The 24,324-nt window shown below is 33.7% G+C and overlaps 3 protein-coding genes across 4 annotated transcripts; all 3 read right to left on the bottom strand.

The window, feature by feature from the left end:
- Positions 1–8,330: 8,330 nt before the first annotated feature.
- LOC122295406 (protein EARLY FLOWERING 3-like) lies at positions 8,331–14,171 on the bottom strand. Of its 2 annotated transcripts, XM_043104415.1 has the most exons (5): positions 13,730–14,171; positions 13,413–13,629; positions 12,076–12,938; positions 9,716–9,767; positions 8,331–9,605 (listed from the first exon to the last, which is right to left on the bottom strand). In XM_043104415.1, the coding sequence occupies exons 2-5, from the start codon at positions 13,614–13,616 to the stop codon at positions 8,583–8,585; spliced, it is 2,142 nt and encodes a 713-aa protein (XP_042960349.1). In that variant the 5' UTR covers positions 13,617–13,629; positions 13,730–14,171; the 3' UTR covers positions 8,331–8,582. The 2 variants fall into 2 exon arrangements, with proteins under 2 accessions (XP_042960349.1, XP_042960348.1); XM_043104414.1 differs by having other exon boundaries at positions 13,413–14,171.
- A 2,229-nt stretch (positions 14,172–16,400) lies between these two features.
- Positions 16,401–19,229, bottom strand: LOC122295408. Its single transcript, XM_043104417.1, has 7 exons — positions 18,879–19,229; positions 18,541–18,627; positions 18,074–18,367; positions 17,739–17,903; positions 17,426–17,479; positions 17,171–17,317; positions 16,401–16,919 (listed from the first exon to the last, which is right to left on the bottom strand). The coding sequence occupies exons 1-7, from the start codon at positions 19,032–19,034 to the stop codon at positions 16,536–16,538; spliced, it is 1,287 nt and encodes a 428-aa protein (XP_042960351.1). The 5' UTR covers positions 19,035–19,229; the 3' UTR covers positions 16,401–16,535.
- Positions 19,230–21,620: 2,391 nt separating this feature from the next.
- On the bottom strand, positions 21,621–23,944 carry LOC122296606. Its single transcript, XM_043106408.1, has 7 exons — positions 23,813–23,944; positions 23,456–23,542; positions 22,952–23,218; positions 22,660–22,836; positions 22,436–22,489; positions 22,108–22,254; positions 21,621–22,001 (listed from the first exon to the last, which is right to left on the bottom strand). The coding sequence occupies exons 1-7, from the start codon at positions 23,942–23,944 to the stop codon at positions 21,621–21,623; spliced, it is 1,245 nt and encodes a 414-aa protein (XP_042962342.1).
- Positions 23,945–24,324: the final 380 nt, after the last annotated feature.

The following is a 24,324-nucleotide window of genomic DNA, read 5'->3' as shown; positions in this document are numbered from 1 at the left end:
GTTTGTGGGAGTTCTTGGAGTTCTAAGTTGCCAATCGGTGGTAAGGCCCTTCTCCTTCTCTGCTTCTCACGAACACATCCACATTGACTTCAAGTTAATTTTCACTCCCATGAAATTTCTATGAAATGAATTTCATTTGTGCAGTCGGTGGGTTTTGGGGATTTTTCCTATATTGCAGTGCGATTTTGAGTTGCTGTTGAGAATCTCTCACGGGAGTAAGCTCCCTCTCATTTCTCCTCTACTCACGCAACACTCATTTCAGTTTTTCACTCACAAATTCACTCATCACATATCGTAACTGCTCTCAATTTTTAGTCCATTTCTCTATTTTTTTAACAATAAGGTTCATGCCTTCAGATGCTCTACACATGTTTAACATCTATTTTATATTTCAAATTAGTAAAACTTATAAAGAAAATATAAAAGAAAGAGAAGTGTTCTTCAACTTGTGTTTTGTGCATTCTACTAGCCTTTGTGACTGGACGCACTACAAATTTCATCTATTATGTGGTTCTATTTTAGTGCAGTGGCATTTTAGTGCAGAAGATAGTTGTGGTTCTTTTTTTGTGCATATGAGTTGTGAGTCTCTTTTGATTCATTTGTGTTGTGGGTCTGTTTTGTGCATCTAAGTTGTGGTTCTGGATTGGTGAAATTGGATTTCTTTAGGGTTCAAAAGTTGGTGGGGTTGTTGGTGTAAAATTTGGGTCCTGCTATTACATCTTTTTTCACATATTTTTACCAACTTTAATTTCCATTTTGTGATCAATGTGCAATTTACTTTTTTTTTTAAAAATTAAGAAGGTTTCTCTAAGTATTGATAGATTAAACTACTTATATATATATGTATGTATAAAGCGCTCATAGACTAGTTGCTATAAGATCTCCACACAATAAGTTGTTCTACTATGTATTTTTTTTTTTTAAATACATTTTCTGGATTATAAGTTATATCCAGTCAATCTTTTAGAATAGATCACTTATGTGTTAGTCTGTTTAAATCAGCATTGCCTTCAAATAGAGATGAGGACCTGCAGACAAAGTGCTTGCTCGAGCTCTATGGTCTAAAGGTAAACTAGATACACTAATCTATGACAATTGGTTGAATTATTTAGATCCATGTAGTTGTAAAATGAAGGTAAGGCAGTATTTGATTGTGTTTTCTTAAATGTTACATCAAATTCTTGTGTGCTGATCAGCTTAAAATTTTATCTTCCAAGCATAGAAGCTGTCAAAGTAATACAAGAATAAGTCCAGGATCGTATTCCACAGAGACAAAGGGTTATCAAAACGTTTGTGAAAAAAATATCGAATATGAGGTAAGAATAGAAAAGAGTGAATTCAATTCCCGCAAAAAAAAAAAAAATTTAATCAAAGCTGAAATTAAAATTTCTAATCAAAAAGGCAAATTAACAAACACTTGGGTTGAGTATGAGACTCTCTTTATTTCAGATTCTAGATAATTTTCTCGATTAACAACTCAATCAAAGTATTAATAAACGGAAGATAAAAAATTATGCTCAAGTTTGTAATATTTTCTCTACTTTACTAGCCAAACACCCATTAACAAACAATCGAGAGAAGTTTTGATAATTTTCAAGCTTTTGTTGTGCCTTACGTCAACAACAAATCAAGAGCAAGAGCCACAATCTATTTTCAATTTAAATCCAACTAGTAACATAGTGAAATCAACAGTTATCAACAAAATATTGCATTAAACTAGAACCTAAAATAAATTAAATCTCATTCCACAATCCAAGTTTCTAAAATTAGCTACACATGATGTTTCTAGCGGTAAAAATAAATCTAAGTTGAGTCATGACAAAATCTGAGAAAATATCCGAATGAGATAAATCCTAGAGATGCTGCCACTGCCCGCAGGAGAACAAACACTAAAATGAAAACTGAAACGTAAATTGCAGAAAATAAAATGAACAACCTAGAAGAAAATAAACAAAACCAGCGGTATGGTAAGGTAGAAGAAACTGCCCTGTCAAGAAATCTAAAACTGAAAATACAATCTCAGCGAAGAGTAAGGAAACGAAAAAATATGATAATGCCGTTCAAAAACTCTACCGCCGCCTTTGTCTGAAAGCAAAGAAATGCTAAGAACTAACGAAGGAAATTGGGAAATAAAAGAAAATAAAGTCTAAACTGTCGAGCGAGATAGAGAGCCTTCGTCCCCTAAACGAAAATGAAAGAGAATAAAAATAAATCAAAGCCAGCCGACTCCTAAGATCCAACAAGTTCCGGGAGAGAGAAAAAAAAAACTAAGTTAAGAACAACTAGCCGACTCCCTAGTCTGAACGAAAAGAAGCTCTGAACTAAAAGCAACCAAAATTAAAAAAAAAAAAAAAATCCCAATCCGAAAAATGAGAGCTTCCGCCCCCTGTTCTGCAACTAAAGAAAAACAATAAAACTCTCAAGCTACCACCCAGCTACCCGAACGAAAACAAAGTGCAAAAAAAACAAAACAAGACGCCTCCCGGTCTACACGAAAAGAAGCTAAGAACTACTCTCTCTCCCTACTGCCTAGGTTTGGAACGAAAACTTCCAGCCGTGAAGACGAAAAATCCAAATGAAAAAAAAAAAGTAAAAAAAAAAAAAAAAAAAAAAAAAAAAAAAAAAAAAAAAAAACGCCCGCTACTTCCCTAGCCAAATTCCAGCCCACGAAAATGTAAAGACCCAAAGTATAAAAATAAAGGCCAGCCCGTCTGTCTAGTCCAGTAAGAAACAAGAAAAAAAATAAAATGAATAAAATATAATCCCCCCTTGAGAGAGGGACCACGCTCACGGTCTGGACTCTGCTTTTCACGTTGATTTCCTCTGAATTGAGGTCCTGATCTACGGCTTGCTTCTTTGGCACCTATTTGTAACTTGTCAAGAGTGTCCTTTATGATAACATTTCTCTATACTCAAAAGGGATGTCAGCAGCTCATATATGTCTTTTTAAAAATAATTATCCTGTAGCGTATAAACATGATATGAGAAGAGTAAACTTGAAATATTTATTTTGACATGAAACAATTGAATTATAAATCTTTTTAAGCACAAAAATATTAGAATTTATCAATTGACTCAAGTATCATAATCTACTACATAATTGAGTACTTAATCATTTTTGGTTAAACAATTCATTCACTTAAGTAACTTAATTATGTAGTTTCATCACTTCATCATGTGCTTACATAGATTTTTTAGTTTGTGAATGCCTTTGGGGATTTTTCAATTTTTCAGATTGTGATGTACGAACTCACAATAAGTTTTGAAGATAGGTGTACATTGTTCTAGTGCATTTGGTTGAACCTTATGCTGCTCATACAGAGGCTCTTGATTAAAAAGGCGTGCTTATTATGAACTTCATCATCTCTATGGCCTGTTAGAGTTGTAATTTGACAATTACCTTGTTATATGTGATCAATTCTAGAAAATCTCCATAATATGTTTAGAATTATTTCTCATTCTAAGTCGGAAATTTAAACTTTAATTATTAGAAAGTATAAAATCATCCCTAGATTGAGCTTTAACTAGTATTTTTCATGAAGAGAGTTTCTTCAATGAGACGTTGAATAGTATTTCCCATGTTTACATAATTATTGATACTGAGAGCACATTTTCCAGAGGAAATCATGGAAATTCAGCTTTTCAGAGCCTAGCAAACAAATCAATCACCCTATTTTATTTCGATTTTTCTACTGCATGGCCACGTACTCCTAGCTAGATTTCTTTATTAGGGACTGATACCTTCTACTCTAATTTTACCAGGATTTTTAAGTGGCTAATACAAGAATGTGGCATGTCTGTTTGTTTGGCACTAAGAGGTACATTGGAGGAGTTTGCAAATGCCAAGGAAAGGTCTAAGCAATGTGTTGCTGCTGAAGCATTGGCTAGGGTGTTGCATTCTGATGTTAACGGTCTTTTAGAAGCATGGGATAGCTGGTTGATGGTCCAGTTTCATAATATTATTTTAGCACAATCAATAGAATCGGTACCTGAGTGGGCAGCTTGTATTCGTTATGTAGTTACATGAAAAGGAAAATATGGAACAAGAGTTCCTCTTATGAGGCAAAGAATCCTAGATTGTTTGGCGAATCCTTTACCATCAACAACAACTACAACTGTAGTAGCCAACCACTATGCTTTTCTGTCAGTTGCACTTATAGATATATCCCCTCATAAAATGCCAGCAACTGAGTTACAGCTCCATTATAAACTTTTAGGGGAGTTGTTAGATAACATGTGTCATTCATCTGCCCAAGTAAGCATTCCTCATAGGTCTCACCAATTTTCTAGGCAAACTTTTTTGTGTTTGTATGTCTATATAAACTCTAAATAGCCTTTAGTTTTTCAAGAATTTTTTTGCCTGGATTATACTAAAAATTGCTATATTATAGTGCTCTTGTAATACGCCATGTGTACTTGGCTATGCCTATTAATATAATGATTATAGAGCAAAAATTTTAAGCAACTGTTGCTTCTTTTAATGTCTTCTCATTAAGATGGCTGTGCCATTATTATTTTACTTTGTGTAAAAGTGAAAGATGGATGAAGAGCATGCTTATATCGTTGTGGCTTCTTTAAACAGTCAGAATAAAAAAAGGTAGCTATGGAAATAATAAATTTTTAATTACAACAATTTCAATATTAAAAGTTAGACTGTTATATTATAAGGACTACTCTAAGCTGAGTAGGTGTGTTGTGGATTGATGCCATTTATATTTTTTTTATCTTTTATGTGTTTGATCCTTCTATATTGTTTTCAAGGTTATCATAGGCTGCTTGTATATCTTGATTTCTCTTAGATTCTGGAAAATCTTTCCTGCTTATTCTCCTTGATTTGGTATCAGAAAAGGAGAAGAACAATCACAAGAAAAGTGTTGCTACTGATAGGCGAAACACAATCAAGAATTTTATTCTGCTGTAAATAAAACTATTTTCTTAAAGGAAATCAAACATTATCCTAAAATCTTACTTTTTGAACATGGACCAAATGAGAATTAAGCTGCACTATGCAATTTATCTTTCCCTTAAGGTTCCTATGATCTGCTAGGATTGCAGTTTGAATGAAATTGTGCAAGTCCTAATTCACTTATCTATATTAATTTAAGTTTACTATATAAAGCCCATATGCGACTTTCTAATTTATAACTCACCTTATTAAAATGGTGAATACGGTGGCTTATCTATTACCAACATTTCCTCGCTTGTCTCCTTATTGAGATTGAGAATGGAATTTTGGGAAGAAACCGTTTGCTACTTGTCTTTGATTGCTTCAGCATTTGAATGCATTGAATTCTTCATGTTTTACCCTCAAAACATGGTCAAACCTCTAGAAGCTGTGCATCTCATGTTTTTTTTTTTTTTTTTTTTTTTTTTTTTTTTTTTTATGGTTTCTCCTTGTTACATTATCTTGTTTGATATGTTGGGCACAGTTTTATGTTTACTTATAAGATACATCAGTTGTGACCACATGTCATTTGTGTTGTTTAGAAACTAATGGATGGCTACTCCTCTACCTATTGACCTCAAATTAAGTAGAATGCTTGCTGAATATTTTGTTTTTGAGGTTTTATCTAAAATTTGCCTCTGTATGCATATATAAGCCTGAATATCATATATCTCCTAAATCTATATGCAAGCATTTTCTGTGTACAATATGCTTTGTTCATGGTAATACAAGCTGTTGGTTAAAGTTATGTGTATGTTGCTTTGCAATGAAGTTAAAGTTATTGTTTGTAAATAATGTCTCACTCGAGGATTGATATTATTTGTTGAGGATCTGTCACTACAAGAAATCTATCATTTTACAGCGATTTTTATTTTATTGTAATTAAAATCCCTGCAATAGGTAACTTTTTGCCACGAAATATAACTCATTGTAACGTTTTCGCATCGATATACGATTTAAAGCCAGTGGCCCCTTAACTTTGTTTTTTGCAACGATAAATTAGTGAAAAGTATATATTTATGTAAAGAGCTGCTAGTCATTCTGACATTCAAGAAAGTAGTGAGGGTTGGGCAGCTTCATGTAGGGCATAGGGTAAATGAAAGTTTTAAATATATTAATCTGTTTCCTTAAAGTTTTGACTATTTTAGATAATTACTGAAAAGTATACGAGCTGTATAATAATCATGTCTCTTGAATGTTAGCCTGGCCTCCAAAAACATAACTTGAATTATATAATCCCTCTCCACGCATTACGCTAGAAATTGATTTTAATAAATTTTTTGATATCTACTAATGCTTGAAAATTATCAAAAAATCATTTAGTGATTCTCTTGCTCGACAAGAAAACTCGTCTTTCTTGTTTTCGTTTCTTTTCCAATCTACCTTCTTCGATGAGGACTTCAGTATGTCGAGGACCAGTTTGGATGTTTTGGAAATTAAGAGGGCTGTCTTTGTCGTTCATCCTATATATACTTGTGATTCACTGGGTCCATGCATGGAGAATTGATCCTTCCAACTGCTTTGCACACTCAACTTGGAGATAATGGCCCCCACAGGTCGAACTTGGAAGTATCAAAGTTGAGCTTTTCAAGGTAACTTTTGCTGGGTGAGTGCTTGAGTGGATAACCTTTGTTGCTTTGGGGAATTGCAAGCTCTCAAGTGCATTCCACTAAACCTTTTTTTTTTCTTTTTTTATGTTGGTTGCTAGTTGGATTGCACTAATTGGGGTGATTTGCTAATGGGTATTCTTGTTTTTTACCATCCACATTAGATCTATGTCATTGGCTGCCATAAATCATCTTTATTTTTATTTTTTAATTTCGTTCTCACCAAATGTAATGGTACGATTAAAATTAGAAATAATTACAAGAGTCCTTCTATAGTTGGCTGAGCAAGATATCTCATGAAAGGAGTAGGATAGAGCAAATCTCTCAATCACCTTGTTAAAGGGGATGATCGAAGAGTGCTGACATGTTAAGGACAATGCATGACAATGATACGATGAGGTAAGATGATGAGGTGGTGGTAATGGTGAAAGTCACGAAAGAGTTCTTGTAATGGGCAACCTAAGAATAAAGAGTTTTGTTGGGCAAGCATACTTTATATACAAATCCGCATACTGATAATATTTTTTATTTAAAAAAATATAAAATTAAAAAATTAAAAGAAGAAGAAAATCTCCTATCTCATGAAAATTATTTTTATCTTTAATTCATATCGTTTCTTTAAACATATGCCTTATATATTAATATTGATCCGCGAATTAGGGCACGAAGTATGCTTGTAAGAAGATTTTTCTAAGAATAAATTATGCGATAGAAGGTTTGAATAGAAATTTAAGGTGAGTTGACTTGATTTGAGTTGAAATGAGATGAGAGTTGAAAGTTTAATAAAATATTATTTTTATTTAAAAATTTAAAAAAATAAATTATTTATTATATTTTGTTTGAAATTTCAAAAACTGTAATGATTAGATGAGATGAGTTGAGATTAACTTATTATCCAAACAACCCCAAATGTACCACTAAAATGTAGTTTGAATAGTGAGATGAGATGAAATGGTTTTAAATAAAAGTTGAATAAAATATTATTTTTTAATATTATTATTATTTTGAGATTTGAAAAAATAGAATTATTTATTATATTTTGTATAAGAATTTGAGAAAATTGTAATGATAAAATAAAATGAGATGAGATGAAACCGTTTCTGTATTCAAACTAAGCCTATAGCTTAGATTTTCATTATCTTTATAACTAACTTTTTAACAGTCAACCAATATGAGGATACCATCTCATTAGAAGGACTGAAGTAGGTTTTCTTAATCTGAGTATTTCAATTTTAACTGCTCTCGAAATTGTAAACTAGTTGTACGCATATCATAACTCTAGTTGAATTTCCAAATCCAGTCCAAGTGCCCTTAAATCATTAAAAAAAAAACACACACACGCACAATCTGCATGTCTTTGACATTCCCTCCATCTTGCTATAAATATTTTTACTAAACTTTCATAACAGTAACATGTCAATATCTTTGAAATATAATAAGCTTTAAAATTTATAAGACAAACCTACGATTTGGCTGGAAAAGCTCTATATTTTCCTGTAACAATATCTTCTTAAGTTCGTAGCATATATAGTATTTTCAGTGTAACATGTTGGAGATAAAGCCATATCCCTATACTGAGGCAAAATTGTTTCATTTTTCTTGAGGTAAATAACATTTAAATGCAAAAACGGTACAATAATCACACTAGTTGTATATAATATAAAACACAATTAAAGGGTTGTTGAACATTATGAAGAAAATGAAGCGAACGGTGCGGTTTCAAAGGTGAGAAGTGAAAACCAATCTTCTGCACAAAAGTACTCAGTCCAACCAAAAAATTGAGAAAGACAACGTATATTCAAAAGGTATTGATTCTCCAGAAACCTATCAACATATGAATATACCGTATAACAGGTCACTATACTTACCAAAAAAACAAAAGGGGGAAAAAAAACTAGGTCACAACACTGAAATAAAGAGAAGCCCATTACAAATATCATAACAAAAAACTACAGATGAAATGACCAAGCACCACACCAGCTAAAGATGAGCCCAAGATCATTGACTCGCAGGTGATTAGCAAAAATGAGCTACGCTGTGTCATACTGCTTTCTCTCTTCTTGAATGGATTGGAAAATTCGAGCTGCTGATTCAGTAGCAGTTCTAGGGTTATGTGGCACAACTTTGATCACTCGCGTTGTCTGGTCAATCTCATGAAGCTGAGGAGCTGCCTCTGGGACTACTGGAGCCATAGGAAAAAGTGGAAGTGCATCTCCCCCATTGGAAATGTAACCTGTCCCAACACCTTGCGGTCTCTCACATGGACTACTTCCTGTGCTTCCTTGCAATTCACCGTCTTTAGCAGCCTGAAACTGACCAACTTGTGGACTAGCTCCATTTTTTTTATTTGGCATGTTACATGAGCTCTGATGCTGCATGTTAGAGTTGGCAACAGAGATCTGAGTTTGACCATGTAAGCCAGGTCCAGCATATTGGTTAACTTGTTCAACACCTGAACCTGACATGGCTGGGTGCATGACTGGCATGCCATATGTAGGGAAGTATGTATGACCAACTGGAGAAGTATTGGGAAGATTACCAATTCCTTGATGATAAGGATGAGTTGGAACCCCATATGCTGAATTCATAAAGTTTCCCGTCAAGGGAGCCGGGCTGAAAGGTCCATATCCCCCACAAGCAGTTCCCATAAACCCAGGTCCAGGATATGGCTTGTATATGAGTCCTTCAGATGGAGAGACTACAGGGACTAACCATTGATGCCCAGGTGACTGATGGAAGGACCATGTACCCATTTTATTATCATTAGCCGCAGGAGCTGGCTGCGAGTTTCCAAGATAAGGCCCACAATTTGAAGGCTGATTGCCATTTTTAGTGGAAGAAACAGATGTCTTCCCAACTGCATTTTCTGCAGAACGTTCCATTTTATGGTTTTCCTTCTCGGAATCGTCTTTGCACTTTGAAGTGTATGATGGTGGTTTTAAAACATACTTGGATGGAAGTTTCTTTGCAAGAGAATCCTTCAACGAAGGTTTGCCAAGAAAAGCACCATTTTCAAGCAAAATATGCGGTGATCCAGCAATCAGTTGTTGGACCTGTTTGAATATAAATAATTAAGTTGCCTTCTTCTCATGTGAATAATATATATAATCAGAGAGTTTTAAGATCATAAAAAGCTACTCAACAGAGTCAAAGACCGCCTTACCTTTATCAGTCTATGCAACTCAAATACTTGCACTGCAAACACTCTTTGCTGACTGTGGAGAGTAACAGGAATGTATCAAGAACTAACTCGCAGAATATTCATCAAACGAAGCCTCCATAAACATATAACCAACCAAGGGTAATACAAGAAAATAAGCCAGACAATAGAGCATAATGAAGCACCAGATAGCATCAACTTAATGGCCATCACACAGACCAAAGCAACCCACACAAATGGAGGTGCAATTAGAGAAATCCTTGTTTGGTTACACATACCATCTCATCTCATCTAATCTAATCATTACAACTTTTCCAAACTCCCACACAAAATACAATAAACAATTCAATTTTTTCAAATCCCAAAACAAAAACAATATTAAAAAGTTATATTCTAACAATATTTTATTCAACTTTCAACTTTCATCCCATATCGTCTGTGTAACGAAACGAGGCCTTAAGTGGTTAGTGGGTTGAATTGTAGTTTAAGAAGTCCCTCAAATATTCTCACTCAAAACACAAAGCTTAGTGTGTATTTATTTTAGAGGATGCGTTACTTTAATCCATATGTCACACAAGACTATATCACAACAGATGCCATTTATTTTATAAGTATCACAACCTGCACCAATTGCTGAAAAAGAAAGAAGAACAAAGCTGAAAGAGAGGCAAGGTTCTCTGAACACAAAGTATCTGTATGCTACTGACTAAATTAAATAGGAAGCTATATATAAAAGATATAGTGCAAACAGAGGAAATAATAAGCTATATGAAAGATGCAGCTTCTAGGATAACCAATTTGCAATTCAAATAAGGTACATGATTCACACTTCTTTCCTCTGAAGAAATAAAGCATCAAAGTTATTACAACAAGAATGTCTAAGTCACTTGTTAGTCACTCAGATACAATCTTTTGATCAGATTCAATCCTAAGTACAATGAAAACAAACAAGATGAGCAAGGTGTAGCTCAACAATTTGCATGACACATGTACAGTTTATTTTTCTTTGCATGGACAGAACATCTAAGAATTTATCCTCAGAGTGCAGATAAAAAGAATAGGAATGGAAACCCCAGAAAAACCTCCAATGCAGAACACCAAAATACTACTTATGAGAAATTCGCCTATCGCCATGTCTACTAACAATCTTACAATTTCAACATTATCCAAAATTCACCCAACAGCAGCTCCAAGGATCATGCCCATCACTTGCTCCTCTTCTTGCTCCATGCCCTCGATTGCCATAATAGGTATAGTTCCCCAGTGTTCAGTAGGATTTTAAGCAATAATAACCCGAGACAGGTATATATCCAAAAATGCAGACGCAAATGGACAATAAATAATCAGATGATCCACTGTCTCGGGGGTCGCCTTGTGCAAAGTAACTCTATTTAGGATTGCACATCTCCCTGTTGTAAGATGATCCAGCACTGTTAAAATGTTATCGAGGGTGTTTGTACACAAAAAATGCCACTTTAGTTGGGATCTTGGAACAGCACACTGAGCTCTAGCTCCTTCAAAGCCATAATTGCAACTCTATAGTTTAAATAGATACACCTATATTCCTATTTAGTTTTTTATACTTCACTCAAAAATCTTTTGCAGATTTTAAGTTAAGGGGAAAGGACAGATTAGAAACTCCTAAAATAATGTCAGCAGCTTCCAATATAACACTTCAGATCTTCTAGAATGATGATCACTTCACTTCTCCAATAAAAAGTAAGAGTAAGATATTCCTAAATTTACATAACGAACATAGACATAGAAGAGGCCAACAGAAGTTCCTAATATCTATTCCATCATCATCTACAATCACAACTTTCCCAGCCCAAGAACAGAGCGGACTACAAATTCTGTAATCAGAATGTGACTGGTATATATGGATATATGGAAAGAGCTTTTTTTATCAGTAAACAAGATTTAAAAAAAATTACCCTTAGTTAAAGTTAATCTCAGTAGTATTGAGAGAAAAATGAAGTTAATCACGTTTCAATACATAATCTACAAGAAATTAATTTCATAATTTTCTCAAAATTCATTGTTGCTTGACCTTGTAACCCAAAAACAAGAGAGAGAGAGAGATTTTTTTTTTTTGGGTTGGGGGGGGGGGGGGGGGGGGGGGGGGCGGGGGCGGACGAGATGCTTCAGTACCCTCTAACTTCATCTTTTGTCTGGCTGTTTCTCCACATCATATGAGATAGCATGAGGATGCTACAGTTATTAGTGATGCAAGCATATATGATCATTCTGTATGCTATAACTTTAACAACAAACAGAAAGGGAAAGTTTCACATGGTATCCTTGGATTTAAGACCACTAGGAGGTAACACATTTGGGTAGATATCAATAAGATTCATACTTACTTGACAATAGCTTTTCTCGCTTTCCAGAAATGTTTCTGACCTATTATACCCACAACATCATCTGGAGAGATATCGAAGCCTGATATCGAATCTACCATTGAGGTCTCCGAAACATCATCACTTCCGTCTACATTTCCCACTTGTAGTGACACATTTGTCCTGACTCTATAATATTCACTGCCATTATTAGGCTCATTGGGACTGCTATTCGCCTCCCCCAAGTGAGTGATGCTCCTTGGGTGGGGAACTTTTCCATCGTCTTCATCCCTTACAGAATCAGCAAATCCAGTGTCAACCGGCTGTGACCTGGTTCTGAACTCTTGTTGTAAAGAAGCATCAAAATCATATGAACTGCTTATGTTAGTCGCAGGGCAATCTTGATACGCTTGATCTGGAGCTGCCTTAGTTTCCTTGACGAGCCCTTCAAACTTTTCTCTGGTTGACAGATCTGTTGCAGATAGTACAGAATGACTTGAAACACTCAATCTTGGGTCCCCTTCACTCTCACATCTTACTTCTTGTCCCAAATTTATATGTGGGGAGGTAATCAACTTGGGATTCTTATCACAAGCATTTTGGTGTTTTGTGGAACGACCAGAATAGGTAGGGCTGAAGGAAGCAATTTTTTCCCTATCATTACTGTTCAGAGTTTTACCATGGGATTGCCCAGTCCCTGATTGAACAAATACAGGAACAATAAAATCATCTTCATCACCTACCTTCTTTCTCTGCTCAAGTTGTGCCAGTGAATTATTCAAACCTGATCCTTCAGAACGGTGACCAGGCAATTTCTCACCCTGATGCGTGGGTATTGATGGAGGTACATGAAGTGGAAAGTTGTAATTTCTTTCAAGGCCATTTCCCTGAAAAATAATATTGTTCCTAGTAATCAGTTGCAGAAATATGAGAACCAATGGTAGTACCCTAGAGTTGGTATATGCAAATATGCTGCTCCTTTCACAGATGCAAGTATGCTATTTGTTAAAAAAAATGCAAGAGCAAGAACTTAGAATAGCATCCAAATACAACTATAAATACTACCTAATGGTAAGGAAATTTCCCATTCGAGTGGAGAAGAAAACAGAAACTATTTATACGTAGGTTAAACAATCTGCTCCCCCCCTACATTCCCCGAACAAGCCAAGAAAATGAAAAACCTAAATCATAAGCTATTCAATGAATCATCAACTAATACAAAAAGACTTCACAACCTATCTTCAGCCTATTAACTTATAACCGAGGCATATTTTAAGAGAGTTTAGAAATTAGCAAGTACTACCCTACATGAAACCGTAGGTAACAAAGCAAAGATATAAGTTGTTGGTTCTAACAATTACCTGGCTTGACGATGCTGGGTATACCGGGCTGCTAGTGTTATTTGTGTGAGCGGGATTGAAGCGCTGAGAGGGAATACTTAGCTGTTCATAGAGAGCCATTTTATTCCTTGGAGGTGCTCTTGGCCCTCCTTTCTCCGTATCATTGACATGAAGCCTTGGGAACATAGGCCCCATGATCTTCTCGTCATCTTTCCCCCTTTTCATCCTCTCTCTCTCTCTATAATTCAACAAATCCCCCAAAATAAAAAACCAAGTCTTTCATGTTCTGCAGCTCTAATTCCAAAATCCAATATTAATCAAGTCCAGAAACCACCAACCTTTACTTTCTCGGAAATTGACCGACTTCTCGGAAACCCAGAATCCAATCAGACCTCTTAGATCAAAACGCACTTGCAGAAAATTGATAAGCCCGGAGTGAACCGACGTTTCCAGAAGAACAAAGTGAAAATCTCTCTTCAGAACATGAAGCGATTCCGGAATAATCTTTTCCGGAGGCTGAGGGATTTACAAGAGAAGTCAGGGTTCAGAGAAAAAGTTGCTTTCGATTTTAGACCTGAAATTGATGGAGGAAAGAGCAATAAAGCGTGAATTAAGGAACAAGTATAGGATTACAAGTGCGAAAAGGAAGAAGAGAAAAGAGATAGAGATTTGAGAACGGAAGGATGAGGTGATATTGAGGGAGAGAGAGAGAGATATAGCAGAGAGAAGGATGTGGTGGCACTGGTGAGCTTGCGTTTAGGGATTTCCTGAGAAGATAGATCGTAATCTTTTACAAGGGCGAAAGGTAAAAGGCAAAAGTGCGGAGTTGTGGGGCCCCCTTTGGACAGAGCTGGAAACTCTTTTTCCATTATAAAATGACCTGGTTTTTGCGAGTGATGCTAGATGCCTAGCACGGACTATTGCACATAATGGTGTACGGAATAGAAAAATGAGTTTAACGGAAGATTTAGATAATGGTACGGGACGTGATAAAAGTTAAAAATTTAAAATTATTATTTTTAATATTATTTTTATTTTAAAATTAAAAAAATTTGAATTATTTATTATATTTTACGTAAAAATTTAAAAAATTATAATAATTAAATAAGATACGATGAGTTAAGAAATTTTTTGTATTCAAATAATTCTAAGCAGATGTTTTTATTTCATTTAGTTATGTAATTTAGATGGAATGAAATGGTTTATTAAAGGTAGAATAAAATATTATTATAATATTATTTTTTTAATATTATTTTTGTTTTAAAATTTAAAAAATTAAATTGTTTATCATATTTTATATGTACATATAAAAAGGTTATAATAATTATATGGAATGATATAAATAGTGTATACTATAAAAACTTTCAAATAGAATTATTTTTAAAAAAATTATATTCATCATCCTCACATATCATAAGCCATATTTTTTATTTTTTATTTTTTATTTTTTATTTTACTAAAATGTGGTACATAAATTATGAGTAAAAAAATTCAAAATAAAGAAAAATATAAAAAAAATTTTATATACTATACTATCATCTTATTTACATCTCAAATATGATAAATTTATTATTATCAAATAATTATTTATTATATATTTTTTTATTATTAAATTATAATAAATATATCACGTCATATATAATAGAATATAATATATAATATTACTTAGTTGGAGATAAATTTAAAATAATTTTTCTCTGACGTTGTATTATGAGCTAAGAGTTTAACATCTTGCACTTCCAATTTCGACACAGATCTTATGCGTATAATAAAAAATTCAGAGTGAAAATGAGATAAAACGGCCCACATAAATTTAAAATTGGTCACATGGTTTGTCGTTTTCTGCTATAAAAATAATTTACTCTTTTTATAACAAGTTTTTTATTCTCTTTAAGACAAGGTGGTCACTTTGTCCGTCCTTCAAGGTTTTGGTTCCATCTAACTGTAGCACCAAAAGTCAAAAGATGATTTGGAAAACAGTGAATACTTGGCAATATGAGGTAAAAACAGGTGTACTTTTGTTACCACAATACAGCTGGATTCACTTGAAAGTCACAAAAAGGTGGGCCCAGATCATGATTTGACCTGCTTCACAAGGCTGTCAGGCATATTCGGAGCAATGCTTGAATTATGGGCCCGTGGAGCTCATATTTGAGTCCAAGCATGGGCTCATAATAGGTTACAAACAACGTTATTTTTTTTAGATATTTTAAACGATTCCGATTGGTTACTGAAAACAGATAAAAATTTTAGATTTTAAGATTAAATATTAAAATATTATATTTTAATATTATTATTGTATTGAAATTTAAAAAATTTAAAAAAGAAGTTAAATTATTTATTATATTTTATATGAAGATTTGAAAAAATTATAATGATGAGATGAAAATTTTATGTTTGAGATGAAAATTTTTTATGACCAAACACAATCCAAATTTTAGGATTTCAAAAAAATTAGACATAAAAATATCTATAATTTATACGGTTCACCTGATATTTTAGCTTAGATGCTTAAATTATATGTTTATTTTTTCTTTTTTCAAGTCTTAAAATTAAAATAATATTTTGACAATAAATCACGGATATTAAGATATTGCGCATGTCTTTTGAGAGTATACATTTAGTCTTATTTTTTAAAATCTAGTCTTGAACTTGAAAATTCAAGTAAATCTGGACGATTTTCCATTCGAATTTGACTATAGATCTGGTTATTTAATTGGTTATCTATAACTAGATGTTTTTTTATTTTGACTGAATTTTTGTTTCAAAACGACGTCATTTTGTATATTCAAAAATTATAGTTTAAAAAAACTTAGAGATAAGACTAGATACCAATTACAATCCGAGTATCCGGTTTTAAAATAGACTAGATTGAAACATGTTTTATCCAGATGGGTATTTGTGCAAGTTTTCTAAAATATATATTAGTTTTCTCCATTTTCCTTGCAAACCAACCTCAACTAAATTCATGGAATTATTTGAAAATATGAGAGATTCAAGCACCAAATATATTCATGGAACTGGTTTTATAATTTTAAGTTTCATCGAGATAGAACATAATTAATACATGTCCAAATTGTTAAAACAAGCCTAGCCATTCATGCATATCCAACCATAACCTTTTTCCAACATGTTTGCTCCACCTCATGGACATTGAGGATTCCGGCCAGGCCCTCCATAGTAGAAAACTGCCTCTGATTTAGGAGTCGCCAGATAGTTGACGGCAGTGTAGCAGTCGGGTTCCTCGGCAAAAACATCTACCCATTCAGGGTTCTTCAACCTTAGGTAACCATCCACAATCATGTACTGCCCAACATAAGCTGCTGATCCCATGCGCCCGGCTGCAAAATCCCCACTCCCCATGGCTGTTGCAGTGTGGGGGCTGTTTCCCTTCACCTTCTTGCTATAAACATCTCCTCCCCATTCAATTGTGGTGGCACTATTTTTCAAATAAGACAGGATAGGTCCGGGCCAATACCCTATTATATCGTTACCAGAGTGTAGCCACCAATTTCCGGTACTTGGATCCTAAAAAAAAAAAACACGTCAGATATAAGAAAAATTCTACTAAGAAGCCATACACCACACACCTGTTAAAGAAAAAAAATAAAAACTCACGTAAACAGGTATGTGACATAACCCCAAAATTATATATCTTATATTTCGAATCAAAATCAAGGGTTTAGATGCAAAACATTTGTATAGATAACTCTGATCGATCATGTATGTATCACAGTGAAGATCGAGGAGGAAGATAGCGATAGGGAGAGAGTTTTTACACGGTCCATCATGAGGTTGATCTGATACTGCGGTCCATTCTTCTGTGACAAAGGTTGAAGAATTCCTCCTAATACGATGGTTTTGCTAGTTTGTACAAACCCAGGGCAAACGAGGTTAATGCAACCTGTCTTTTCATACCCATCCAACTGACCAAAAAGGAACAAAACAAGAAGAAACCCATAAATTCTCATAAATTCGTTCCAAGAAGAAATTAAATTGGCAAAGATATATATTTTTTTTTCAACTATACTTACAGTCCAACGAGCAAACAGCCGAGGTTCTGCACCACCAAATAATTTCGGGTTGACCTGAAAAAAAGAGAAAAAAGTAGTGCACAGAATGTTAAACAGATTGCTTACATGAATAATATTAGATATAATTTTTGAATGCGTAAGCTCTTTAAAAAAATGTAGAATCTACTATTAAAGAAATGATTTTTTTTATGTGATTCTAAATGTATCTACTTTTCTCACAAAAAATATACGAGAATTGCATATCTTAAAAGTGCAAATATCATTTCTCTAACAAATTTGAGTTCAATTAATTTGCTTGGGTTAATGCACAAACCATCCAGCCTGCTTCTACACTTTCAAAATTGATGCCGGGGGGTCCGTTCTTAATCCAAATTTGGCCAGTAGTATACTCATCGGCAGATTCAACTCTTGGACTCCAAGCATTTATTCCCCCTCTTGCTCCAACGTAATTGTATCCCTTTGTGACCAGAAATGCAGTCTGATTCAAGAAACATCGCCAAACAAATCAGCACTAGATCAAGCTAAAGGATCCATATATAAGACAGTTCAAATTTATGGTTGAAAATTTGAACAAATTAATGAGCATGTATATCATGTATTTGATTATTTTCAAGACATTTAAATTCGTTGGCAGCATGTGAAAATTACCGAATGCTCGGGCATGGGAAAAATTGGGATTTTTGACCCATTAAGATGAACAAAATGCCTGCTTTGGCCATTTGTTGCTTCTGCGTTCACTGCCCAAGAAGTCCGAGGGCCATCCCTTCCGAAGTGCTCAAGGGAAGCAGCCCTCAACAAGTCTTGCTTTCGTATTCTACGAATTGGAACGGTTCCCAATGGACAACTCCCACTCTTTTGCCACGTCTGAGACAGCGCCGGCGCCGGAGAGGAGTCACCTTTTGTGCTTGAAGTGTCATCTTGGATAGTAAAGCTCGGTCTTATCTGCATATTACACGAAACATCTGTTACAAGACTCAATGACATGGTACTCTTGTCGAGTCAAAGAATGATGACACATCCATATTCCGGAACTACTTGAAAATTACTCGGATATATATTCAACTATGATTTGAGTAAAAGAGACAAAAGGGTTATGATCATGAAAGCAAATGCACCTGAATGGTGTGGTTCCTTAATGCAGGATGATCAAAAGCAGGTTGTTTGTAGATATCCACGCAGTCGATAATCTCTCCATCTTCAGTCTGCAATAACCATTAAAGCATCGGTAGAAATCTTTGAATCATAACATCTCAATAATGATTAAATCTGTGAAAAATCACAAATTGACGGACAACATTTTTGTTGTAGATCCCGAGGTCTGTCAACACTTACCAGGATTTCTCCAGAAATCAGTATTTATGTTGTAGTGAGAGGTATATGTAATTGGATTGGGAACAACCTTGGCATGGAAATAGGCAACACAATGAATGATGAAGGAAAAGAACACACACACCTTAATGCTCTTGACTGCAGGTTTATTGAGAAGCTTCAGTTTCCTATTAACTTCTGATAAAGTTTTTGTAGCTTCAGCTTTCACATCAACTACACAACTCATCAAGACAACCAAAGCCATTGAAAACAACAAAATCACTACCATTCTTTTCCCCATTCTCTCTCACACAAACGAACAAACAGAATGTAATGAGAATAGCGTTTAACGTTGAGAGATGGAGATATGTAGAAGGTCAAGAATCAGGATAGTTAACTATTCTAGAGACGAATAATTAAAACTCTTGCCATTATTTGTAGATTACAGTGGTCCAGATTGTGCCATTTTCAATGTTTTGCCAATTCTGGGCAGAGAGATGTCACCAAAACAGATACAATTACGAGCCTGGCTCTGTAATTAATTAATATGAAGGATCGGAAGTGGCTCATTAATTACACAAACACATAATATGTTTAATTGAGTTGACTAGTCATTAAAACTGAGTGTCAAGAATTGATTCTCCTCAGTAAGATAACATCTGTTTCCATATAAAAATAAAAGAGAAATAATTTAGCTACAAAAAAATTATATAAAAATAAATTTATAAATTAATGTGATATAATTGAATATGTTAAATTATAAAGTTATTTTTATTGTAAAGTAGATTTAACAGATTACATAAAATTATGTCAGTTTATAAATTTATTTTTATGTAATATTTTTATATATGTAGCACTTCTCAAAACAAAAATATGAGCTGCAAAATAAAACCGTACTAATTGAAACCCAAAAACAAATACTGTACGAATTCATTTTGTAAATAAATTCTTTTAATATTTTTCATTTTTGAGACCAAAAAAAAAAAAATAGTCATTCTTTTTTAGCCAATACATTTTAATATTCGCATCGATTCGTGAACTCGATACAAACACAATACAAAATAAGTGAATTTGAATTTGATATAAATAAATTTGTGTCAAAACGAGTTGACCCGATAAAATATGATAAATAAGTATGTCAATTGCGGGTCAACTCTCGTTTAAAATGAATAAATTATATTTTATATTTTATAATTGTTTAGTCTTAAATTATTTTTTTATTGTTGAGAATATGTGATACTAATATTAATATTTGACTATATAATATTTCAAACTATAACCTTTTTTGTTAATATGTAATTTTATTTTATAAAAATATTTATTTATTTTTACATATTATTAGTTTGGATATTGATAATAAAATATTTTATCACAGATCCAATTGTAATTGTAAATTATTTATATAGTTATTTTTGTATTATGTATGAAATTATACTGATTGAGTTAAAAATAAATATACAGGTTAGCTCAACCAATTTATATGAAGAGGGTTGGACCGGCCTAAATAGGTTGAAACAGGTTTGTGTCCAGGTTAACTCAATAAAATTAATTAATTACTAAACAGATTGTGTCGTGTCATGTCATGTCACTTATTAATTTATTGCGTTTGGATGTTGAGATGAGTTGGGTTAAATTGTGAATAGTAGTATTTTCTAAGTTCTATTGAGATGTGTTTAACTTTTTTAAGTTGAGATGTATTTAACTTTTTATGTTGAAATGTATAAAGTAAGTCGAGATGAATTTAATTTTTTTATGAAAATTTGAAAAAGTTGTGGATCACACCAATGATTAGTTTGAGATGAGTTGAGATAGGTTGGATTTGATTCAACAACCAAACATAATCTTAACTGATTGGGTTTAGATTTTTAGGGTTTAAGTTATTTAATTAAATGGGTCAGCTTCGAACAAACTCATATAATCTAATATTCATGACTTATATGACACAAACACGACCGATTAGCATAGTCCATGAATACGAATGGACACCAGCCCCTACATGAAGGGTTTTTTTTATTCACCAAAATGGGTTCTGGAATATAGAGTATTTTTTTGTTTTTTTTTTTTTGTCAACTCTAGGATTTAGTTATTAAGATTTTAGCTATTCATTTAATTTTTAACTGAAATTCTTGTGCTCATGTAGCATTATTTATCAATTATTTGATATAAATAATGTTGCATGAATACAGTCTAATTATAAATATTATGAGAGTGCGGTAATTATATATATTTTTATTATTGTATTATTTTTTGGTCAGGGTCTTAGGTTCTTAGTGGGAAAAGTATTTTTAAAGTTCTAATCAACATTTTAAACTCGTCAGTCTTATTTGGAAACTGTCTTCAGCAGTCAATATCATTTATGGGGTTTCTAATTACAACTTGATGAGTCTATGAGTTTATAATTTTAATAAATATATAGTTAGAGAAATGCTACAAGGAAGCCTTACACTGCACACCTCCATCTAATCAACATGTAACTTGTTATTTTTATCATTCTATTTAAACACGTATATTTAAACATTAAGATAAAACAGAAAAAATGAAGAATTAAATATTAATTAGGTGGAGGTGTGTGGTGACTTCCATATAGAATTTCTCATATAGTTAACATGTCAATTGGCCTTGTTTGATTACGCAGATGAGATGAGATGATATAAAAGCTGAAAGTTGAATAAAATATTATAATAATATTTTTTTTAATGTTATTTTTTATTTTAAAATTTGAAAAAGTTAAATTTTTTAATATATTTTATATGAGAATTTGATAAAACTGTAATAATTATATAACTTGTAGTTAAGTTTAGTAGATTTATTTAACAAAAATATAGAAAGCCCCATAAATAAATTCTCATCAAATTACCATCCTAGCAGACAATTACAAGAAATTAAATTATGGGCATATATAATTTTTTCCAGGTCCTCCATAATAAAACTCAGGATCTTCAACATAATCACTCACATAATAAGCCTCATAACAGTTGTACTCATCTGAGTAAGCTTCAACCCAATCTGGGAACTTCAAGGCAGCAGAATTGTCATGAATTCTCATTCTTTTTATCCAACCTGAATTGCCCCAATCAGGCTCTGGGAAGTTTCCACTACCCATTGCTGTTGCAGTGTGGGCAGCATGACCCAGTTTGGAGCTGTATACTTCACCTCCCCACTCCACAACTACTGCTTGGGAGCTCAAATCTCTGAATAATTCAGGTGGCCAATAACCAATGTTGATTCTTTCTCCATACTGCAGCCACCAATTACCCGTGTTCGAATCCTAAAGTCAAAAGCCAAGATAGTAAATAGCAAGATGGTTAAAAGAATGATGAATATCATTACTCGAAAAGAACAAAAGCTAGAAGTAGTGAAGCTCATTTCCTCACCTTAAAGATGTAAATGGTTATTTGATATGGAAGTTGACCAGGCAATGAGATTGGATGAATTGCTGCTCCAAGAGCAATTATATGGCTGGTTTGTACAAAACCAGGACAAGTGAGATCAAAGCAACCTGTTGTCTTCGAAGCATCAGCCTAAAAGAACAGAATTACAATATTTTTTACGTGTCTGTCTCCAAAGAAACTACTAGAAAATCGTTAAATGGGGTGAAGTGTGGAGTCCATATTCAAACTCAAGAACTCTTAAAAAAAACACTCATCATTACATCTGATTTAGAGCTTTATGGTATTTTTACATATAGTTGCTGTAATTTACCGTCCAATATGCAAATAAACGACTGTGTCTGTCCCCATATAAGCTTGGATTTACCTGAAGAGTAACAAATGGTTACATATTAAAGATATACACTGAGCTGAAAAGGCTAAAATACTTGAGGATTCATCATAATACACTAGTAAATACAACTATATTAGCAGTGATGCAGCAACTCAAGGAACCCTAAGATGCTCAAGTAACTATAGAGTGGTTATGCTAATTACCGCCCATCCAGCTTCAATGCTCTCAAAATCATGATTAGGGCCACTGGCAAGACAAACTTCAGAAGTACTGTACTCATCATCCGACTCAACATAGGGGTTCCAAACTTTGATATCTCCTTTTGCTCCCAAGAATCTGTAACCATATGCCACCAATATTGCCTTCTGATTCACATAACCCTGAGTCAGAATATCGAAAGAGCAATATTGGGAAGTATTTTAGAATAAAAAAAATATGTTTGTGGTGGCACAGAAAGAAATTGTAATTCTCAAAATTGAGAGTGAGGCTCAGTACCGAGTGATTCATTTGTAGAAGGTCTGAGTTCTGACTGCCATTTAGCTGAGCAACTTGATGCAGAAAGCTTGGTTTCTTCTTTCCATAGTTCTCAACTGAATTGCCAGCTTTAAGTAGATCACTTCTTCGAATCCTTCTAATGGGGATTGTTCCCTTGGGACAGCTTCCACTTTTCTGCCATAGTTGTGATGTAACAATCACGGAAGAGACTTCATGATCCCACTTTGACATTGTTTTGGTCTCGCTTGGATCATAACTAGGTGTCATCTACAAGAAGAGCCAATGCTGTGAGTCCAAGTAATGCTACCTAATCTTACAAAAGAGTCTTTTTACTCGTATATCAGTAAAGAGGACACACACTCCACACTGTTGACACCGAAGGATTTGATTTGCAGGATAATTTAATTTTTAATTTCTTTTACAGATTAAATCTTGTCATGCTAGCAGTGTAGAGAATGATATGTACATACACACATGAGCACACAAGCAAGGCAATAGGAGGACCTGAATGGTGTGATTCCTTAAAGCAGGATGCTCCAAGGCTGGCTGCTTATAGATGTCTGTGCAATCAATAGTATCTCCATCTGCACTCTATACACCAGTATAATTAAGCATAATTTCCAGATTCCACACAAAATTGAAGCAAAAATTAAAACCGTTAAAGTCCATTTTGGAATGCTGGTGATCAGCTTTCAAATAGTATTTTTTCAAACAATATTTTTCAAAAGCTGTATCAAATTTTCTTAAGCCTTTTAACCTCTGGTATTCTACTCATATTACTTTCTGGCCACGAGATTAACAAATCATACTAACAATGGAAGAAAAAGAAAAGGAAGGAAGAGTTAACAAGAACAAAAGTACCTGTATACTTTTTACTGCATGCCTACTGATGCGATTTATTCTCCTTTCAACTTCCAAAACCTTCTGCCTAGAGACTGTCTTACCATTCACAACCCCATAACAGATGATTAACACCCTGAAAAACTTGACCATGTCTTTGAACTTCAAACCATGAGAACAGAAACTTTTTCCCATTTTTTTTTATCTATCCCCACAAGAAACTTCTTCAATTTGACACTGACTTCAGAAACACATTGATCCTTGAAACTCCCCTAATGGAAAATTTATGAAAGTATCTTTCAAAGTAGCTTAATGTCCTGGCATCCAAGAAGGTACATTTTATGAAGCTTTCACTGGCAGTACTTAGTCATTCTAAAACCAAATACTACATGTAGTTTGGATTACAGTTTAGACATTCAAATTTATTGGTGATATGGAGGGACAGTATCATCAAAGTTTGCATGATTCACCTTTCCAATCATCAGATTTTCATTTACATCTTCGAATTTCAAAATGCAATATGGATCTTAGAA

Source organism: Carya illinoinensis, chromosome 15, assembly GCF_018687715.1.
Source record: "Carya illinoinensis cultivar Pawnee chromosome 15, C.illinoinensisPawnee_v1, whole genome shotgun sequence".
Taxonomy (NCBI): domain Eukaryota; kingdom Viridiplantae; phylum Streptophyta; class Magnoliopsida; order Fagales; family Juglandaceae; genus Carya; species Carya illinoinensis.
The sequence above is the reverse complement of the archived record's forward strand: the minus strand, read 5'-3'. Positions and strand labels throughout refer to the sequence as shown.